This window comes from Chinchilla lanigera, unplaced genomic scaffold (genome assembly GCF_000276665.1).
Source record: "Chinchilla lanigera isolate Chin_1 unplaced genomic scaffold, ChiLan1.0 scaffold00028, whole genome shotgun sequence".
Lineage (NCBI taxonomy): Eukaryota > Metazoa > Chordata > Mammalia > Rodentia > Chinchillidae > Chinchilla > Chinchilla lanigera.
The window spans coordinates 3655085-3677012 of NW_004955429.1; the positions used below are offsets into that span (position 1 = coordinate 3655085).

General features: G+C 35.1%; 1 protein-coding gene across 1 annotated transcript in view; it reads right to left on the minus strand.

Annotated features, from left to right (window-relative positions):
- Gpr158 (G protein-coupled receptor 158) overlaps positions 1-21928 on the minus strand; it is a 412097-nt gene that overhangs the window by 13321 nt on the left and 376848 nt on the right. The window contains exon 7 of the mRNA XM_005386897.1: positions 13922-14160. Coding sequence (XP_005386954.1) covers positions 13922-14160 — 239 coding nt within the window. The remainder of the gene's footprint in view (positions 1-13921; positions 14161-21928) is intronic.

The following is a 21928-nucleotide window of genomic DNA, read 5'->3' on the forward strand; positions in this document are numbered from 1 at the left end:
ACGTATTCTCAACCTAAGCTTAGGATGTACATGGAGGGCCTAGGCCATAACAAACTTATCAAGGCAGCAAAAGGCTTGTAATATGTTTTTAAATGGCTTCTAGAAATTTAAGTTCCTACTACACCGAGCCTAGTTCAGCCTTTAAAATATGCACTGCCAGAAATGTAAGAACATAGATTGCTAAACATTCAATGGCATGTTTTATAAATGAAATGCTGTTCTTTTCACACATGAAAGAAATCATAACTTTTGTGGGTGGAATGCTGACAGACACAGTAAAATTCAAGACCACCTTGTTTGATTATTTAAGCCAGAAGAGCCTGGCACAGCGTAGCAGCTAAGAATAAGAATTTCAGGATCACTCCCAACCTGTTGGAACATGGCTCTAACCTTATCTAACCCGGCACAATTTAGGCAATTTATGTAATAGCCTCTCTGGCCACTTTTTCTTTATCTGGATACTGAGGGTAGTAAAAATACATATTTGATAGGATTGTTTTCTAATTCAATAATGCACATAATGAATTTAACATGGTTCCTGACACACAGCAAATGTTAAATGGTTCTTATTATTAAACTTCTCATTTGATTTTTCAATTAAGCATTGCTATTTTAACTCATTATGACCAATCATCTTTACAACACATTTTATTGTAGTGATGTGACTTTATTGGAAGATAATATCTAACTACTAAGAAGAAAGCTCTAATTTGGAGAAAAAATTTCATCAAACACATTACCTAGATGTAACCTCCTTACATACTGAAATAATGATCTCCATTGAAAACATGATCATCCATCCAAAAATCAAGGTGTTTTATCTGACAACATTTCAGAATATTTCTACCAGCATTTAAACATTAGATAGTGTCCCAGTTATTGAAATCTCTTAAATATACCAATCTATCATGAGCTACAGGCCAAAGAGGAGAAAGGAAACTACATTCCAAACTCCATGAGATTTAGTGTTTCTCCAAATTCAAAATATGGCGGTCACAGGCCCTATGCTGTGAATGCTTTCCAACCAAGCTCTACTGGGCTGAGAAAAGAAATTTCCTTTCCTTCATGTATGATTTCCTTTTCCGGTTCTTTTACTTCCACCCCATAGCATCACTATTGCCTTCTTTACCTTGGTTTGAAATGGAATACATTTCATTTCTGTACTTCTTTTTTGAGTGTTCCTATGTACTACTATGTAATATCCATAACTGAAATCTTTGCCTGAGCCCCTATCAGCTCACTTGTTATTTGCTGAAATTATTTTTCCAGAGCCCTTCTATATCTGATTTCACTGTCTTAATCCATTCATCCTAACAGTACCAGTTCATTGTTCTGAAATCCATTGTGATTACTTCAGGATTTGTAAAAATCCCTGTATGTGCATTTGGATTAACCTATTCACATTTCCTTCAGAAGCTTCACTCACAGATCCTTACAACTCAGGAAAAGCTCCTGTCCCCAGAGGAAGACTCTAGGGAGTTCCTGCGAAGGCAGACAATCCTTACTTTAAGACTTTCTTGGTGCCCCGGCTTGGTGTTAGTTCCCCACATTGCCTAGCTTTTTGTTTTGTTTTGGTTTTTGCTTGTATATTCCTTAGGCTGTCTTCTAGGCTGTTCTCAGAGCCCCAGGGCAGCCTTCTGTGAAGGATGGATTGCATCTTCATCCAAAAATCTTCAGTGGTTCATTATTATTTTAGAAATCCTTCATCCTGGCATTGTTAGCCCTCTGTAAGAAGACTTCACACTACATATTGGAAAACATCTTCTCAATATCAACTTTTTGAGCTGACCTAAGGCCTTTGAACCCTCCAAAAACTGGTCTTACTCTAAGTCTTTGCTCACATTATTGAGCTCCTTGAGAGTCTCCTCTTATCCCCGCTTCCAAATCTGAACTATATGTTCAGTGTTCAGTTCAAAACCCACTTCTGTCACAAAACCTCTCGAAATGATTTTAACCTACACTGACTTTTCTTTCCACTAACTGTTACACCTTTTAACTATCTGTACAACATGATGTGGAGGATGATACCACATAATATATAATTTGTGGAAAACTATTTATGAGGTCTTATTAGACAATGCCCCCAGCAATCATCTGAACTAGTTATAATCTTCTTGGCAAGAATCAGTCTTTCAATAATTAGTTTTATCTTTTTACCCACACAAGTGTGAGCAACAATAGAGCCTACACAGATAAAACATAATGAAAATATGTTGAATTGAACGACTGAATGATATCAATTCCATGGTCAAGTCATTAGAGAGGGGGACATTCTGTTATGTTGCAGTTCCATCTAACATTAGAGGGTCTGCTAAAATGAAATACACAAGAGGCAGTGAGACTGTAGTTGTTTATCTGAAACCCTTATGGAAGTTGATGTAAGCAAACAGAAACTTAACATACGGTATTCCTTTGTAAATGATGGATTTTGAGTACAACTTCAGCTTATCTCAGGCAGCTAACAAGCTGATTGATTCTTTAACCTGGGCCCGCCCCTTGCATATCCAAATAAGGCGAACATCTAGCAGTAGCCAATCCATTTATCGAAAGCTCTGCACTCCAGCTGCTACAGTGATGTCTATAACTTCTTTTCAGTTTTGTTGCCTACAGATTCATGAATCATCCTTTGCTCATGGGTTCAGAAAAGAAATTTCCTTTCCTTCACATATGATTTCCTTTTCCAATTCAAATAAACTCTGTTCAATTTTATGTTGTTTCATGATTTTCTTTTAACAGGTCTATAAGTGACCTAAAGACCATGCTGGCGTTATTACTAACAATGATAACCCCAGTTCACTGTCTGGTTCTTTTGGTGCAAAAGAATGGTGCATGCAAAAATATTTGCTAGGCAACAGCAGCAAACAAACAAAAAAAATCTGTAGTTGAAGGAGTCCCGTGTAGCTGCAGTATAAATATAGTATTTTCTGCCTGTGCTTTTATATATTGTTATACCAAAAAAATTCAAAAAAAAAGGAAAGTACTTGTCAGGTTAATTACTGTGCTACAGCTGAGAATTACATTTAAAAATTTAAGACAAATAAGGTTTCTTATAATAGCTAAGCAGAACATTAAAATCATTTCATTACCAGTATCAAACAATACGTGCTCACTAAAAACAATTTATTATTCAAAGTACCAATTAAGCTAAATGTAATATATAAAAGTTGTGCTTAGAAAAAACATCAGTTTCATACAATTAACTTCAGACTAACACTGCAATTAGTAAAGAAAAAATGCAGATGTTACCACATTTTGCAGTGTTATTACGTGGGAGCTGAAATATGTGTAGTGCCTCTCTCTTCCTTTAGAAAATAATTTCTGGTGTCAAATGATTTTGATGGGAGGCATGAGTATAGTAAAAAAGGAAATTGATTTTATATTTAAAGATCCATATAGGGCTTTTAGAGAACCGAGGTATTTTATTTTTAATCTGTAAGGGCTAACAGTTTAAAAGTTAACTACCATAGCCTTTTAAAAATTAATACACCATAATGAAAGTAATTTCAAATTATTTTTCCAAAGGGCTAGGGCAAGCAAAGAAGTGAGAAATAATATCAGTTCTGTGACGCCAAAGATGTCCTAGCTCTGTGGATTAGACCACCCAGTGGAGCTGAGGAGAGAACAACTTCAAAGTGCAAATGTCACTCAAACTGTTGCCCTGGTTGCCCTTGATGTAAAGACGTTTTGTGTTAATAACATTTTACCCTTCTTATCCTCATTAAAGTTACTGTTAAGTAACATGAATACATAACTGATAAAACATTCAAGTTTTCTTTCCCAAGTGTTTTTTCAATGCTTTCTTCTACTTTTTGTTGAAATCCTATCCAATTAGAACATTCTCGATCAAAGTAAAAAATTATTTGCGATTCCACCCAGGATAACACTGTTTGTTTTTATTCTAGTAATAGAGTGGGTATCTCAGAGGTTATTACTAAATCAAACAACTTCAATAATTCTTGAGAATATTTCAAATTATAGCATTCAGGGTGTCATGGGCACATAGAAGCTTAAATTCTGGTTGCTCATCTGCTTTTTTTCTGATTAAAATAAGGATAGTAATGAGATTCTATGGATTAAACACTGAAAACGATACTTAGAAGTGGCTTTCTTAGACCCTGCCGGAAGGGCGGTACATATTTGAATGTGTATATGACAGGGAAGGAAGGTTGGTTGTTGAGCTGCTATTACTTTTCTTGCCTTAAAAATCTGTCTTTTCTGCTAAGATGCAGAAGCATGCTGAAGAAGGTGGATATTAGGATGTATTTCACAAGTAGGATAATGGGAGCCCAGGGTCTATTTCCTTCTGAGCTCTTGGGAAGCAGAAGGCCACAAGGAATGGGCAGAGTTAGGATTCAGGACTTGTCTATAATTTTTGTCTCCTCCAGTTGCACTCATTCTGTGAGCAGCACAGCGGGGCCTGGAACCCACATCTTGTAGTTCTTAACCAGTGATCCTTAAATTACACTCCTGCTTGAGGATTTTTTCCTTTATTTTTTGCTGTTACTAATAGAAACATAGCAGAAACCCTTTAAATAACTGTTTTCAAGCAGTGATTTTGTTTGTATTTTAAACAATGAATAATATATCCCTTTGGATGGCTTAGCCTGTGGGAATCAGAATTCTACTCTGACGTACTTCTTGTCCCCTCAATCAATCTGATTTCCTAGCTAACATCTGTTGGCTGTGTCTGGCACTGGAAGAAATTTTGTGTATTAAGCTCGTAAAGATATTACTGTAGAACCTGTGACTCCTTTTAAAAAGCTGAGGGGCAAATTCTGAATGCTAAAATTTCAAGCATGGGTCAAAGACATTTATGGTAACCCTGAGAGATAATATGATTTATACCCAGGATAACAGATCACATGGTGACTTGATTTTTGATTCCCTTACCCACTAACTGTTGAGTTTTCTGAGACAAGAGCCGTATTTTCAGGTTGGCTTATCTTTATTGCTTCCTTTCATACATCTCTAGAATTTGGACCAGGTTTTTCCACATGCTGTCCTGTAGCTGGTAGAGAAAGTCAATTTTGTACTTTCCGGCATATACATTTAAAAATTTGAAAGACTGCTGTGGAGTGGTAGAACCTTGGCAAAATCCACTGACTTTGGAGGTTGTGGATAACACACATCAAAAATTATGAATGGGAAAATTTCTTTCACAAAGAAAGCAGAGATTCTCCGGGCATGGGGTCAAGGCCAGAGTAGCAAGCTCTATCTTCCATAGTGTTCCTCCATTTCCCTCTCTCTGTCACGTACATGAGCAGTTTTGCTTCAAGAGGAGGCTCAATTTGGAATTACTCACTATTTATAGATATATTTTAAAGTTTTGATCTTTTGAAAACCTGGTAGCCTGAACAACTTATTTGTCTTTGCCTGAGCTATATCACTATAAACTCAGAGTACTCTTTAAAGCACTGACTTGAGTGGTTTTTTTTTTAGAATGGCTGTAGTGGGGATTGGTTGGTTATTAATTTACACTGCCCCTCTATAGAAAAATGTTTTACTACTTTGAGGTAGGATTGTTTGAATGATCTTAACAGGCAAAACCAAAAATAGATCAGTATATTTCAGGCCGTAATTTTATATCTTTAGTACCGTGTTTCTCTTTTGGAAGTTAAAGAAATTTTACCTTCCATGAAAGTTACCGTAAATTTGTAGATTAGAGAACACTTGAGACAACTGTACTGGATTAAACTTGGTTTTATATTGCTTGACCACTGAGTGAGAAGCCCATGAGGCTATTACAAATCTGCTATTTTACTGACCAATGACCTCTTTTTTATGCAAGTTGTCCTCGGGGCTTTAAATACTATAGGGGATGGGTCTTGTTGCCATGCAATAGGGAAGAACCTGTAAATCTTTCTATGCCTACATATTCTGTTAAGTATTTCTCAGAGGAAATGATAGTGACAGTCTCTTCTCCTTCAGATTAATGCAGCAACCAGAACTGGTGGGGCTATAAGTATGCACTGGAATTTGCAGTCCATATGGCTTAACAGCTTGTTATTTGAACTATGATATTCTTTTCAATACAAGGGAAAGAACCACCCAAATCTCCCTGACAACTGAGTAAATTTATTTATGAGTTATCTCTGTTTAAGCAACAAAGAAAAGCATTTTGTTTTCTTCTTATTTTTTTCCCTTCAATATGCTAAGGTTCCACAGAGATAGTTTTGTGATAGCTCAGATAGCTTAGCCTTGTCACTCAAAGGCCCACGTGGTAAAGGCTGGGCCTCTGCGTGGTACTGTTGGAGGTGCTAGAATCTTAAGAGATGGAGCCTAGTAGGAGTTTTAGTCATTAGAGGTGTGCTCTGGAAGAGGACTATGGGATCTTGGTCTCTCTTTTCTATCTTTTGCATCTCATCTTCTATAAGGTGTGTAGCTGATTTTACCATGTGTCAAAAGCAATGGGATAACTATGGGTTGAAACCTCAAAAACTGTTAGGCAAGATAAAACTTTTCTTATTAACTATCTCAGGCATTGTGCTCTAGTAACCCTCAGTTAACATGAACTGAAACTCCTTAGAAAAACTGTGGATATCTTAAAAAGTCTTGGTCTAAGTTCCTCAAACTCTCACCCAAGACAATTTTCAGCTAGTGTGACAAAATTTAACTTCCAAAATTAAGGTATTATGAAGTTATTCTTTCCTCTCTGCTCTTTAGAATTATATAATTGAGGACTTCTCAAAGAAGAAGAATATTGTTCTTCTTGAGAATAATCTTGGGGGATGGTATATAAATATTGAAATGATTCCTACTTCAACATTCTGAGGACACATTAAGGAAACTGTTGAAAAACTGTCTGTAGTTTCTAGCAACATAGCTCAAGCCTAGACAAACTGTCAGTGAAGTCAGACTTTTATACTTTGATTGAAAATTAAAAATACATTTTAAAAATGGTGATGAGCAAAGCAGAATAGATCAAGATTAAAAAATACATGCAAAATTTTACTGAATTTTTTGGTAATTATTCATGTTTTTCCTTTAGCTTATACTTAAGTTCTTGTATATGCTTTGTCTTCTGAATAACAAAAGACATTGCTAAATTGGATGCTATATTTTATATGAAGATCTATATTTTTAGAGATTTGTGAATATGAACTTTTTATTAAAGTTCAATTGCTTTCAAATTAAAAAAAAATATGCAATCAGCCTAATTCAAGAATATTAATCTAAATTAGAGGAAGAGGGAGTCTAATCTATCTTCTCCAAACTCATTGTACTTACTTCACATTTCACCTGTCATAAAGTCACCTAATCTTCAAGGATAATTAAGTATTTAAATCCTCAGAAACAGTCATTATTTTAGAATTCTTCTGTATAACTCAGATAATGTATTTTTCTCAGTTACTTCTAAACATTGGCATATGACTAGTAAATTTGTGAATACTTTGTATATTTTAAAATAATGACTGTGAAAAAGGAGAACAAAGAAGAGGACATAAGAGGATAAAGTAAATAAAGATTATATTTTTGTAGTGAAAATATCCCCTGTGAAATCCATGTGAACTAACTAGTATTTTTGAACAAATGAGACAGTCAAAGTTAGAATTCATTAAAAGCACAAATATTTTAAAATTGCCAAACGGAATGTGAATCTAAGCCTATAATTCTTGTGTAATTGCTGCATAGATTTTTCTCTATGCCTTTCTTTCCAACTCAGTGTTATAAGATGTACAGCACGAGATGTCTAACTCTAAGGTATTTCCAGGACAAGGAGACAGTTTAGGCATTGATAGACTTAATTTATAACAAGGCCCTTGTCAGGGAATAATTATTAAATCATTACATACTGCTGAAGAGAGTTGGGTTATTTCAGTAATATAGAAAGAGTAATTGAAGATAATAGAAGATAAACAGAAGCCTACAGAGAGCTCTTTGTCTACATTCTTGTTTCAGGTTAGAGAAGGCACTTAAAATAGCTTTAATCCCAATTATGTTTCTTTTTTTGTAGTCTCATTATTTTATTGTAGGTAAGAATCTGCCCACTCATTCTAATTTTCTTGGTCACTGGAATTGTTTCAAATTCTGAGTATATATTCTAAATAATCAGAAATTGAACAATATTCAACTATATATACCAAGGAATAGAAGTCCATTATATTGCCATCTCTGCTATTCATTCATTCCAAATTTAGAAGCCTTATAATGGAGGACTTCTTCTGGGATACCTAAATCTATGTGTTAGGATCTACCTCTAGAAGTGAAATTTGAAAGTTTAATTTATCCTTAAGAGGTAAGTACTGTAACAATTTGTATCAGCTAAGTAGGAAACTCATAGGGGAATAAAGTGTTGGCTTAATATGAAAAATATTAATGCTTTTGTGAAAATTTCTGAACGTGGACAACTGTTTATCAACTTCTCAATGAGCTGGCTATGTTTGAAAATGTCTGGTAGTCCTACTGTCAACTTTTATCAAAGTAGGTATGATTTAAGATATTTGGTTACTTTTACATTAATTGAGGAGAATGCGTTCTAGTTTCAACCCCTTTTATTCTTGACATAGTTCTGAAAGGTAGTGCAATAACCAACATTTTTATCAAAAGCAAATAAAATTTATTTTACTTCAATATTTGTAATTAGACTATTTAAATTATATCTTTCATTTGTCTTATCAAATGTGTACCGATCTCTATTATGTGGACTATTGGAGAAAGAAGAGGCAGAGTTTTTAGGGGCTGGGAATGTAGCTCAGCGGCACAGCGCCTGCCTGGCAAGTGCAAGGTCATGAGTTCGATTCCTGGTACCAGAAAAAAGCCAAACAAACAGAAAAACAAACAAATAAACAAAAAGATAGGGTTTCTTGGATGGTCAGGGGTTGCCAATTTATATAAACTGCGCAAAAATACCTCCCCAAAATTGAACATACATGTTTATCACTAAAATGAATTTGAAGACAACTATATAAAGTCTAGATTTTTAACTTTAGCAAGTCTCTTCATGCTAGTCTAATTCGTACCACATAAAAACATCAAAAAAGGAGGGGAGCTGGACTCATTCTTTATTTTTCCGGCAAGCATTTCTTAAAATCTTACAGCTGACAGATACTTTGCTCAGGGACAAGGATGTGTTATGAATGCTGCAGCAATGGTGCCGAGGAGTGTGGAGCTATCAGGTGGGGAGAGGAAAGGGGGATTAGCAGGTGGAAAAGTTCTTTGGCCTTTAGTGATCTTTGAAGAATATATTTAAATGTATTCAGAAAAACTCAGAGTGCTAGGTCATATAATAAGTAGTATTATAATCCCTATGGTATCATTTTTATCATAGAAATAGATAATTCTCAATAAGTCATGGCAGTTTACTTCTTTATAGGAATTCTAATCTGATCTAGAAATATTTTGGAACCTCTGCATTTTAAAATTCTTTTTCTTCCAGCTGAATAAAATCATTTCTGAGTATTGGTACTTTTGAGCACTTCTCACATTGCCCAAGATCCATCTGCCTTCCACAGCTGTAACATTTGTATCCTATTGGTTTTATACTAAAGCTTACTTCACACGTTTTTGTACAAGATTAGTTTTGAAAATTATAAATAGACATAAATGACAATAGCATTCTAAAAGTTATTTTTTTGCCCTTTTTATATTTAAACCATTTCTTCAATGAAGAAATTGAGGCTCATGGCGGGGAGTTGAGGATTTTTCCAAACTGTTTCCTCTACCTGTTTCTTTCTGAAATACTTGCAGTAGAAAAATCATTTATCTGATCCATTTTGATCAGCACTATGCAATAAGCAAAAATAAAATGAACCCATGTTTTAAATTTATAGCCTATGTTTATAGGTAGGGTTCTATTGTAGTGTAAAAAAAGAGTGATGAGAAATTGTCAGGTCCAGTATAACCTTATGGGAATGCTCCATTCTGATCATTGACTAAATCACCAGTATGCAGTGTGCTACTACACTGAAAATATTCTATGATGTTAAAGAGCTTTTATAGAGGGAGTAGGTACACAAATCATCTAAGAAATTTGTGTGAATTCTTCAATAAATGATTTTGGAAGTAGGGGAGTCACATGTGACAGAAAGGTTGTATAAAGTGAGAGAGGTCACGGGATATGGGGGCACTAAGGCATTGGTTGAGGCATCTGCTAGGATAATGTCAGGAAGAAAAGAAGAATGACTGTGGAGATGGGAAGATTTATAGCTAGAAGGCAAGAATTTTAATATTTATCTGATAACTCCTACTTATTCTTCAAGTAGATGTCATCTACTGTGGAGGGCCACCTGAGTGACTCTCCTTGGAGGAGGAGCAATTGTCTCCATTTTGGCTGAACCCAACCCTATTCCCATGTATTGACACGTACAAGGTTGGCTAGGACTTTTCCTTATCCCTTCAATTGGCAAGCTAGGACTTTTCCTTATCCCTTCAATAAGCAATGCAAGCTGATCCAGCTGTGGTGCTGATGGTAGACTTTGAAGACAGTAAGTGTGTTTTCCCCGGACCCCCCACTGTTCCCTTGTGTGAGCCAGGACAAAGGGAGGTGAAGAGCCAATGCTCCATGTTGTCCACTGAGACCAAGAGTAGAGGCTATGACTTCCTGGGGCTTTAAAGATTACACATCAGAGCTGAAGCACTGACTCCAAAACATTAGATACTATCTCAGTTGTGTTATGCAGATTACTCTTTCTGCATATCCTTCTCTCTGAATATTACAGAGATGATTTTGGACCTCCTACCTAGCCTAGCTCACAGCACTCACCTACTTCCTGCCATTCTCACAGTCACTCATCCTCAAGCCACTTCCTTCCTCATGAATTAATAAAACTGGGTTTGGCCTCAGGTCGAGGCCTTTGTTTCAGACTGCCTTCATTGTGGCTGGACTTAGGACCCCTTGGCTCCCCATAACTACAAATATGCCTTAGTGTCTTTATTCTCGCCATGGGTTGCACTGGAAGTGGTAGATTGGAATTAACTCACTAGAAATCCAGTAACTTTTCCATGGGATTACAAATATAAACTTCCTGGGCTGTGATGAGGACCTGAAAGGGCTCTCTAAAATCCACTAAGAAAAAATCATGGATAGTGTGGAAGCATAAGGAAAAAATAAAACTTGCAATAAGCAGTGTGAAGAACATGCTAGTGGCTCTGATCCAGGGAACAGCCAGAGCATTGTATGACCATGACACACCTGAGATAAGTGGTCATTGTGTTCCAGTAATTTAATTGGATTACACCTTCAAAGCCAGTGGTTCTATGTGTCACAGTAACAGACTCACTGGAAGTGATTACTAAGTAATGATTACTGGATCTCAGGTCCTGAGAATTTGATTGAGAAAGTCTGAAATGTGGCTCAAACCTTTGCATTTCTAGTAAGTTCCTTGGTGACGCTGTGGCTAGGACTGCACTTTGAGAACCACTACTTAAAAATGTTCTCCAATCTAATAATGCCATCTCACAAACCCTTGATTTGCTATATTTTCCTTTTTAAATAACACATTCTGAAGCAATCAAGATTGAATTTACTGATTCCTTGTATTAATCTGCCAGTTCTCTAAACTCCTCATAAATGTTTTCAATAAACTTAACCACTCTGAAACATTTATAGTGTATTCCAACATAATGCATTCCAACTCTTTTAAACTTAGATATTTCCTTCATGTTTCACACAATTCCCACCCACCTCCATCTGTCACTATTCCTATCAAATGGAATGTTCTCTACACCTCTTTAACAACCTAAATATTACCCATGACTCAAAGAACTTCTCTATAAAGATTGCTGAGTTGTGGTTCAAACTCTTCTCCTCCTTTAGTGATCTATTATTGCACCAAGAGTCCTTGCCACCCAATTTTGCTTTTTAACAATTTCTAACAACTACCATTTATCTATATTAATCAATAGTAGACTCTCTACTGAGAGGATTAGACCTTTATACATTTTATATCTCCCCAAAAGTATTCAATGCAGCACTAGAGAAATTATAGGTACTTAGTAGGTCCTCTTTATTGTATATAATTCTTAAGATTCTAATATACTTTATGTAGGATGAATTTCAGGTTATTGTCAATTATATTATATAGAAATATATGAACACTTCAAGATCCAAATAAATTTTAAAAAGATTTTGAATACATCATAAAGACAATGTGTAAAGGATTGCAAAACAATGCTAGGTGAACAGGCCATATTATTTGCTTGTTTGTGTTATCAAATATTTTTAGTATTTTCTTTGTAACACAGAAAGGAAATCTGGTGGGCTTTCCTTGATAGTTATAAAAGGAAATGACATTTCCTAGCTAAACATTCACTGAAAAGCACAAAATAAAGTATTAGTGATTTCTACTGTGTAGAAATTTTACATGTATGCAAGTGTTTAATTTTCATATCCAGACCAAAGTCAATATCAGAACTGTTTTCAAAAATAAACTTTATACACTCTCATTGAAACTATTCCTTTTACATACCCATCTTACCTCATTATTATATATGTTATGCCTATAAGAGTCCTAAAATATCTTACCCAGAAAAATATTCTGTATTTGGAATTATTAAAGAATAAATATACATTTTATCAGCTTCTAGGAAAAGACAAGACATGCATATTCAACCAATAATTGCCAAATATGGAGGGGACATAAAATGGGAATTAAACCATCTTTTTATTTTTTATACCAGTCCCACAAAATTAAAGTTTGTCCTGTGGTTTTCTGAGGAAGAACAAGGAAATAATAAAGGGCTCTTTCATCCTTTGCTTTTGTGTCTTTACAGATTTAGTTTAAAATAGCCTATTGTTAGAAGCTGGGAATGGTGGTACACCGCTGTAATCCCTGCACTTGGGAGGCTGAAGTAGGAGGACTGCCGTGAGTTCAAGGCCAGCTGGGCTACACAGTGAGTTCAAGGCCAGCCTGAACTACATAGTGAGACCTTGTCTCAAAACAAACAAACAAAAAGAAAAGAAATTAAAAAAGAAAAAGAAAGCCTGTTAGTAATAGAAAAAATTCCTACGGGTTTCCTTTCTTTATTTTTCAAAGAGTGGGTATAAGAAAAGTAATCTATGTTTTTAGTCCACGTCATGGTATTCTTCTATGTTCTCAAGTTTCTACTACCTCTAAGTAGTAGGGATTACTCTTTACTGGGCCTCCAGACAATTACTGATAAATTTCTTCAGTGATAAGTCTACGAAAGAAACATTAATCAGAGATTTGTTAGAGGCAATATCTTCACAAAGAATGCACTGTACACAGAATCTGATATAATGGGACCAAAAATATGGAAAAATACTGACAGTTTTTTTTGCTTCCCAACTAAGCATATAAATCAAGGTAGTAACTCCTGCTAATCAAATGGAGACAAATTGACAAGATAGAAACAAGAAATTTGTGTACAGAAGTAGCCATTGTTCAAAGCATTACTTTATTTTACTTTACAATTTTTCAACAAAGCTACATACCTATGAAAAGGAATGGAATCGGGGCTGGGGATTTAGCTCAGCGGCAAAAGCACCTGCTTGGCAAGTGCAAGGTCTTGAGTTCGGTTCCCGGTACCAGAGAAAAACAAAACAAAACAAACAAACAAACAAAAAAAAAAAAAAAAAAAAAAAAAAAAAGGAATGGAATCTTTCAGATGCCATTATGGCATCCTTCCACATGCCAATATGGTCATAATTGTTTTTCCAGAGTCATATTATGTTAAATTTCTTTAGGCTTTGTGAAAGGATTTGCTAATCTTTGTTTTGTTTTGTTTTGTTTTTTTGAGGCAAGTTTTTACTATGTAGTTCAAGCTGGCCTTGAACTCACTTTGTAGCCCAGACTGGCTTTGAACTCATAGTGATCCCCCTGTCTCAGTCTCCCAAGTGCTGGGATTGTAGGCATGTGTCACCATGCCTGGTTATGCTAATCCATTTAAAAGTCCCAGTTTTAATACTGAAATACTGAAACAGGACAAGACAATCACATAAAACAAGTGACTGACTACATACCAACTGCTGCCATGTAATCCCAGCGGTCAATGAGGCACATATTAAAGATGAGGTGATCAGATGTTTGCCCCTGGCCAATAAGTGAAATTTCCCTCTCCAAATTCTGGCACACAGATGAAGTCCAGCCAATGAGAAACCAAAACACTACCAGGAGTATGACTGCTAGCATCCTCATGACCCGGCCACCAGTCATGTATGGAATTCGTTGTGCTGTTCGGGAAAGAAACACCTTCAAAACCCTGGAAACACAGAAGATCAAAATGTAAAGGCAAACCTAACACTCAGAAAGTAAAACTTTAAAATATTTTATTTTTCTAGGTAAAATTTAAATCCACCAGAACTCACTCTTGTAGAATTTTACAGCAAAACCTGAACACTATTTTCGTGTATATAATTTCATTTTAGTTACTTTCCAGTAGCAAACCAAATACCCTGTATAATAGTCAAATTGGTGAAGAGATTCATATGTAATGTCATACTTTGAAGCATGTTTTAATATTTCAGGGAAAATTCTCAGGAATTTAGAAAGATCTGCAGGCAAACATTGCTCACATCAATAGGGTTTCAGGGCTTAAAAATTATTTCAAAAGTAAATAGCCAGGTTTGTAATTCTATATTAGGTGAAAATCTTCCTTACACTAGTTGTATTTATCATAGAAAGCTTTTGAATGTGTTTTCTGGACATCATTTCAAGTGATATCCCTTCATAAGCATCTTATCCCATTATCAAAAACAATACTAAATATAAAAACAAGAGAGAGATTTAAATACAGTGTTAGCTGAATGAAGTCATTGAAATAAGGTAAAAGATTTGGGATAACCTATAAAATATGGTCTTTTAAAAATTTGTAATTGTAATTTGTATATATGACTCAATAAGCCAGGTTGAGAACTACTGGATTAAATGATATCTATGAAATATTACATCTCTGAACACCATGGTATGATAAAACCCAGACCTTACCACAGGAATACTCCAATCACCCATTCTTCAATTTAATTTCTAGAAAATTCTCAGCTGATTTTACTCTCCCATCCCCACTGCAATATTTTGTCACAAAACTGATTTACTCTAAACCATCATTAGTGTTTCATGATACTACCGTCACCGGGTTCTAGGGTTCTTGGGGGTGTTCTTTCAAGAGTAGTTTTCCATGTTGTTCTTATCTTGAACAAAGAATTGGACAAAACAAGTGCAAAAGGTAGCAAGATTTTACATTTATTAAAAACAGGAAAAGAAACACGTTTTACAGATGATTTGGTGCCGAATGAAAGTAGGAAAAGAAGTACAAGCTATAGCGTGAGAGCAAACTACTGTGAAACAGAGAACACAGTAGCCTCAAGCTCAATGGCAACTGTCTTTGTAGCTCCAACTCCTAAGGCTGACAGGTCTAGGCCATCCTACTGACAGCTTGCTGGAGTCTTGGGGAAAAGAACTGGAGATAGCACTCTCTGATTGGCTCCATTTGCCAGGGTTGGGAAGTATTCTGCAAATGTGTCCTGGGAGTTTGTAATTAACAGATCACCCCCACTTCCCCAGCCAGTTTTCCATGCCCTAATCACCTAGAATATGTAGAATGTCTTACTTGGGTTTTATTGTAGAGGACTGCTCATTAGTCAGGAAGCTCCTTTTCATATTACTGCATGAGCATCGATTGACTATGGCAAACTATGAATATAGCAGTACAAATTTCTAACGGTACTAATTTTTGCTTTGATCACTAAAATATGCCCCAAACCAGATTCAATCCAGGCTATACTTCTGGGTGAAATCAGGTAACTGGTATTGCCTCCTCATACAGTAGACCTGCTCCCATTGCACTGACTGCAAACCATGGTATGTATGTGTGCATGTATGTATGTATGTATTTGTTACTGTTCTCTTCTAAGATGGGGTCTTGACATGTATTTCAGGCTGGTCTTGAAGTCACTATGTAGCCTAGACTGGTCTTCAACTTGTGGTGATCTCCAGCACCAGCATTACAGGCATGCACCAGCTCTAATGAGACAGAAGATTAGGACATGGCAAACTTGCTGGAGAACTGGGTGTGATCTATTAATTACAAAGTTCTTAGACACATGTATAACATTGTTCCCAAAGCCCTGCACATGGAGCCAATCAGAGTGCTGTCTCCAATCCTCCCCAGAACCTGAGGAAATTGTTGATAAGACAGCCTAGACCTGTCAGCCTGAGGAGTGGGAGATTAAAAAAGGCAGGCACCACTGAGCTCGTGATTGGAGTGTTCTCTCCTTCACATTCATCTGCCCCCATTCTGTAGAGTGTACTCCTTTTCCTATTTTTACTGGGCCCAAACTCACTTTGTAGAACATATTTCTTCTACTTTGGGTAAGTATAAAATCTTTTTACCTTTTGCTCTTGTTTTGTCCAATTCTTTCTTCAAGACAAGAAGAACCTAGAAAACTACCTCTGGAAAGAGACCCCAGAACCTGGTAACATTATGAGAGGACACATAGTCAATCTCCATAAAGCAAAATGAGTACATTTTTATTCCTCCTTTTTCTTATCATTCCAATAATTTTAGTCATATGAATTCTTTATAAAAATCACTGTAGGTCCTGAAGTGAAACAAATATACCTACCTGAAATAGACCAGAGATAATATGCTACTTTTCCTCTCTATATAAACCTTTGTTAGCTCTCTTTGAATTAATGCGATACATCCAGCAAAGAGAATTGTTTTTGCACCCAATTCTTATTTACTACTCCCTGCAAGTATCTTTAACCCCACTGTCATTCAGTTAATACAGGGGGTTAAATGTAATCATGAATGAAATGATTATCCTCAAGTTTTCAGTGAATGATGTAAAAAATTATTATTAATACCAAATAAGGATATAATGATCACCTAATTACTTTCTATTTGACAACTTCACCAGATTTACAGGCAGTCTCTACTCTTTGTGTAAAACATATTAGGAGGTGCTCAAGCTTTGTTGAGCATTAACACTTGCAGCTAGTGGGCTGCAATACTCACTAGTATGCCTCAAGTATTTCTGGTCCAATCAGTTTAGATGCTACTTGCTATAAATCAGTTGTATTTACCCTTAAATTATGCCAATCATTAACATATTGTATAATTTATACGATTTAAACAAGTATGCTTATTTTTATAAAAATCCACTGGAGTCTTTTGGAAATACTGTAAGACATTAAAATATGATGTTGACTTAGGGGAAAGTGAAGCATCTTCAACATACATGGGTAATCAATAAGTTTATGATATCTACAAGTTCTACATTCAGATTACTTCAAAAAATATCTTTAGTGACTTTTATTTAAATAACCAACTTTGTGAACAAAATATTTCTTCTGGATATAACGAAGTAGATACTGCATTTTTGGGATTTATTCTAGCAAGAGAACAATAAACTCTAAATATCAAGCCCATAGTCAAAGAGGTAAGTTTATTTTTAAATGACTGGTAAATAATTATTTCTGAGAGGCAGTTTACAGTATCTATATAACTTTTTAATGCTTTTATGCTTTAAATAACTTTATTAATGAATGGACCAATTCTTAATCCCAATTATTCTGCATAAGAAATCTTTTGCTGTAATTAGATAAAGAACCTCAAACAACTCTTTAAAATGACAGAAATTTCTTAGAAAATTAATATTTTTGCCACAAGTTCTAAGTATTTTTTGTAGAAGAAACTTCCAGTTTCTATGTATACATTACTGTTCCTAGTTGTACCTGGGTGAATTCTAAATTGGGAATTACTAGGTTCTCAAAAAAGAACACCTGACTCATTTTTCATTTTTTGTATTTTGTCTTGGGCAGAAAAGGAAAATTGTTCCAAATTGCAGTTTTACTCTTACCTGGAATATCTGAAATATGATGATAATGAATAAGCAGTAACAACTCTGTGTTAGGCACCATGCTAAGTAGTGTAGGAGGCATAAAATATGATTCTTTTCTTGTAGACATTTACAATTTAACTCAAAATAAGTTTGAAATTGGTACCATATGAAGCAGCACTTATTATGTGTTATACTTAGCTAGTAAGTTCACTAACCTAATAAAATATAATATAATCTTTTATCTTAATCATGAGGAATATCAACATGTAGAAATGGAGGAAAGTAATGAAAATATGAGGAAGTATTGTAGCTAAAGAGAATCACATACAGTACAAAGCAGAGAAATGTAAGCTGTCTTCTGGAATAGTGGGTGCAAGTAGTTGGCAGGAGAAGTTTGGTCACCAACATCTAGAAACTCGTGAGTTACTGCAAGGAATTTTTGTCATGTTGAGAGCCACAGCTTGGAGAACAGCAGTTATCCTTGTTTTCTTTCCATGGCCAAGATATAGAAAATTATTTATTTTCTCAAACTTGAATATTTTCTCAATCCTCATTGAAACTCTGAACCTCCAAGAAGCTAGCAGAAGATTCATTAAATAACTCTCCTTTAAAATACTTCTTAACCAGATGAATTTTTGATTACAGAAGAAAGCTATATATGTGTTTGGTGATCTTTTAATCAAGAAACCCACTCCTAAATTATCAAAAATGTTCCTGTTTTCCAAGTGATACTTTGGGTATTTATTATCCATCCTGAAAGGTCAAGATTGCCATAAATCTCATAATTTCATTTCTAGAAAGTAAAACCCACATGAGTCTCCCATTATTGATTTCACTAGCTTTGAAATAATAGGAAACATAATAAAACTCTGCAATTAAATAAAAGCATTTAGAATGTTGGTTTTGTAAAATGGAATAAGATGCATTCTTTCTGGCACTACCTTAAACAAAGTGAGAAAATTCTGTGATACCTTTACAAAATGAGCTCTTGTTACTTTATATGACTATACATACAGAAACCAAATCCTAAAAAAGAATAACTAAACATGATTTGTATGAAATAAATCTGTAGAAAGAATGCAGTCATTAAATTTCTCATGCAGATATTTCCCTGTTTTTTCAGAGGTAAATCATCAGGTAACCATCTGTTTTAAAATCTTTCTATTTCTAAATCACAGCATCAGTATGTATGAGAAGATTGCTAGAAAGTTCCAGAATTTAATGTGAGAAGGGATGTTTAAAGGATAATTTCAGTCATTGTTACTAATAATATATAACTACATGGAGATTATGCTAAAATGATGAAATAAAAGGGCAATTCAGGAATTATCTGTCACTATGTTTTTCTACTTTCTCATTTTCCCCATTTCTGTTTTAAACTCCTATGACTTTACTGCAAAGACTTTTACTTAGGTTGTCAAATGCCCTCTTCTAATATCTGATAGCAAACAAGTTTATTTTATTTGATCTCTCTCCTTTTGTTGGCCTGGTTGGTTGAGGTGCATGGCTCCCACATTGCTTCACATTACTCTGATTTTCTTCCTATCTTTCTTTCAGCTCATTTTCAGTTGCTATTGTAGATTTGTCTTCCTTAGTCTTCTCTTTAAATGGAAGTATTTCTCAAGGGTCTTGTAAATGTTACCATTTCCATTCTCACTGGACATATCACAACCAAGAAATTCCACACATTCCCTGTTGCAGCTGCCATCTACATGCTGGAGTTTCAAATCTATGTCTTCAGCTCAAATCACTCTCCTCAGCCCAAGAGAACACTGCTGAACCCAAGACATGTATATGAAATAGCCTATTGGACATGAAAAGAACCCTCCCTTTACTTTGCCTAACCACACAAAGCATAAATATAGGGATGAACTTTGATTTTTTTGCTCATCCACATTCCAGCAATCAAATGAATCATTGAGAATTTAATTTCTATGTTTTAAATATCTTTCAAATTTTCCTATTTCTCCATACTCACTGCTACTGTATATCCCCTGGCCAACAATTTGTTCCTTGAGTAGCTTTCTAATTAATCTCCTTACTGGTCTTGCCTACCTTTAATCCATTCTGTGCAAGGCAACCACATTATCTTTCTCTGTCATGTTTCTTGCCATGTTGCTTCCTGTTTATAATCCTTCCATGGCTCTTCAAATCCTAGCTCCTGTACCCCATGGCAAAAGCCTCTAAATATTTGTTCCTCTTTGCCTCTGTAGCATCATCCCTCACCACTTTCTCTAGAGTCCTGCAGGTTCCTCCAGACTATGCAAGTATCATCTATTCTAGCCTTTGTCTCCATCTATCCCACTGCCTACTCTCCAGCCCACACCAATACAAACACTAAATTCAGCTAAATCCTAGATAGTCCTTCATGTCTCAGTTTGGATGTCACTTGATCTAGGTCAGTAGTTTCTGAGCCAGTAACATCAATGTCACCTGATTCTTAATGCCTATCCAGACTAACTGGGTCAGAAACTATAAAGAGTATACCCTACAGTCTATTTTAACAAACCTCCAAGTAATTCTGATGAAGTGTAAAGTTTGAGAACTGCTACGCTAAACTATTTTCCCCAACAGGCTTAAGATGGGTGCAGGTGTCTTTCCAACAGACTGCTCTACACTGCTACATGGATTTTGGGGTTTTTATTATGCTGGTACAAGAATTCAAAGTCAATAGTAATAGAAAGTTTCCCACTTTCAGAATATCTGCATGTTTTTTGACTTCAAAGCATTTCTTTTCTTTATAAAAAGGAATGAATTTAAAACATCTTCAAGACATCTGGTCTTCTATCAATTGAACTGAAATAATGTTAATATACTGTCATTTCCTGTTCCAATTTAATTTCTATTAATTTTCCTACTTTCATAAAAAGTGCAGAGGATAAGTGCTTACTAAAACATATGAGGTGATGTTTACCTATTGTCAAGGTAAAGCCATTCAGTGCTTGACAAAAGAACCTGGAGAGAGAATATTATAAAAAGCATTGCAAGTTGTTGTTGAATATTCTGTTTTCAAGTGGTGACAAGAAATAATATTTTTTAAACTTTTCATCAGTTTTTCTAAAGCCACATTTTGGTAACTGGGTGGATTTTAGTTAGTGTTAAAAGGTATTGCATCACTGGGCCAAAAATAGATTTTAGACATTTATCAAAGATGATGTTCGATTTTTCTATTAAGCTATTGCTTCTATAAGAAAGAAAATTATACAACAGGGTCTCTCAAATATAGATTTTTTATCCATTACAGTGATCTATTTGAATTCCCATATCTTACTCTATTCTTGCTTTTTTCTTATCTTATTGCAGTAGATTGACTAGGAGAAAATAATAAAAATGGAAGGAGAGGAAGATCAGAGAAGGATACATGACTATTACAAGTTAAATCTTGCATGGTGAGAGCTGAAAGGAAGTTTGCTATTTTCCATTTTGATCCTATTAATGTGTAGAAGAGAATTCTGAAGTCCAGGAAAAGGATCTTTTATTCAAAATCAGTCAGTAAATAGCAGAATTCTCTTACTTATGTATTATTTCAATTACAGTATTTTATCAAAGGAGCTGTTTCAGAACCACATAATCTTTAGAAAGCATATTATGAATCTGCATCTTGAACATGCTACAACTCCTTTAGTTTTCCAGATACGTTTGTCTCTAATGCAGATACCCATAGTTTTGAATACCTTTCCTTTTATCCCTCTGGTACTTTCATGTTCAGTGAAAGAGTATGGTTTCTAGTCTGAGGAACAGAATAAAGAAGAATGAAGAAAAAATTTGAATAAAGCTTAAAATACTTTTGATATAACATCAAACATCCCAATATAAGCATACTTGGAGTCTCAAGAATAGCAGAGAAAGAAAAGAAGCTTAAAAAGTCTAAACAAATAAAAAAGAGTCCAAATTTGATGAAAGACACAAATCTACACATCAAAGAGCTCAAGGAACTCCAAGTAGAATAAATTTAAGGAGACTCACACTAAAACACCTTATTTTCAAATTGTTGAGTTTAAAACAATGGAAAAATCTTAAAACCATTAAGAGAAAAAGTTTGCTATATATACTGTATCTTCAGTATGATTAACAGCTAGCTTCTCATCAGAGACCATAAAGGCCAGGGTGCAATATAATGATATATACAAAAGTTTAATAAAAAGGGAAACACCCACCTACTCCAAACCCTTTATATAGTAAAAT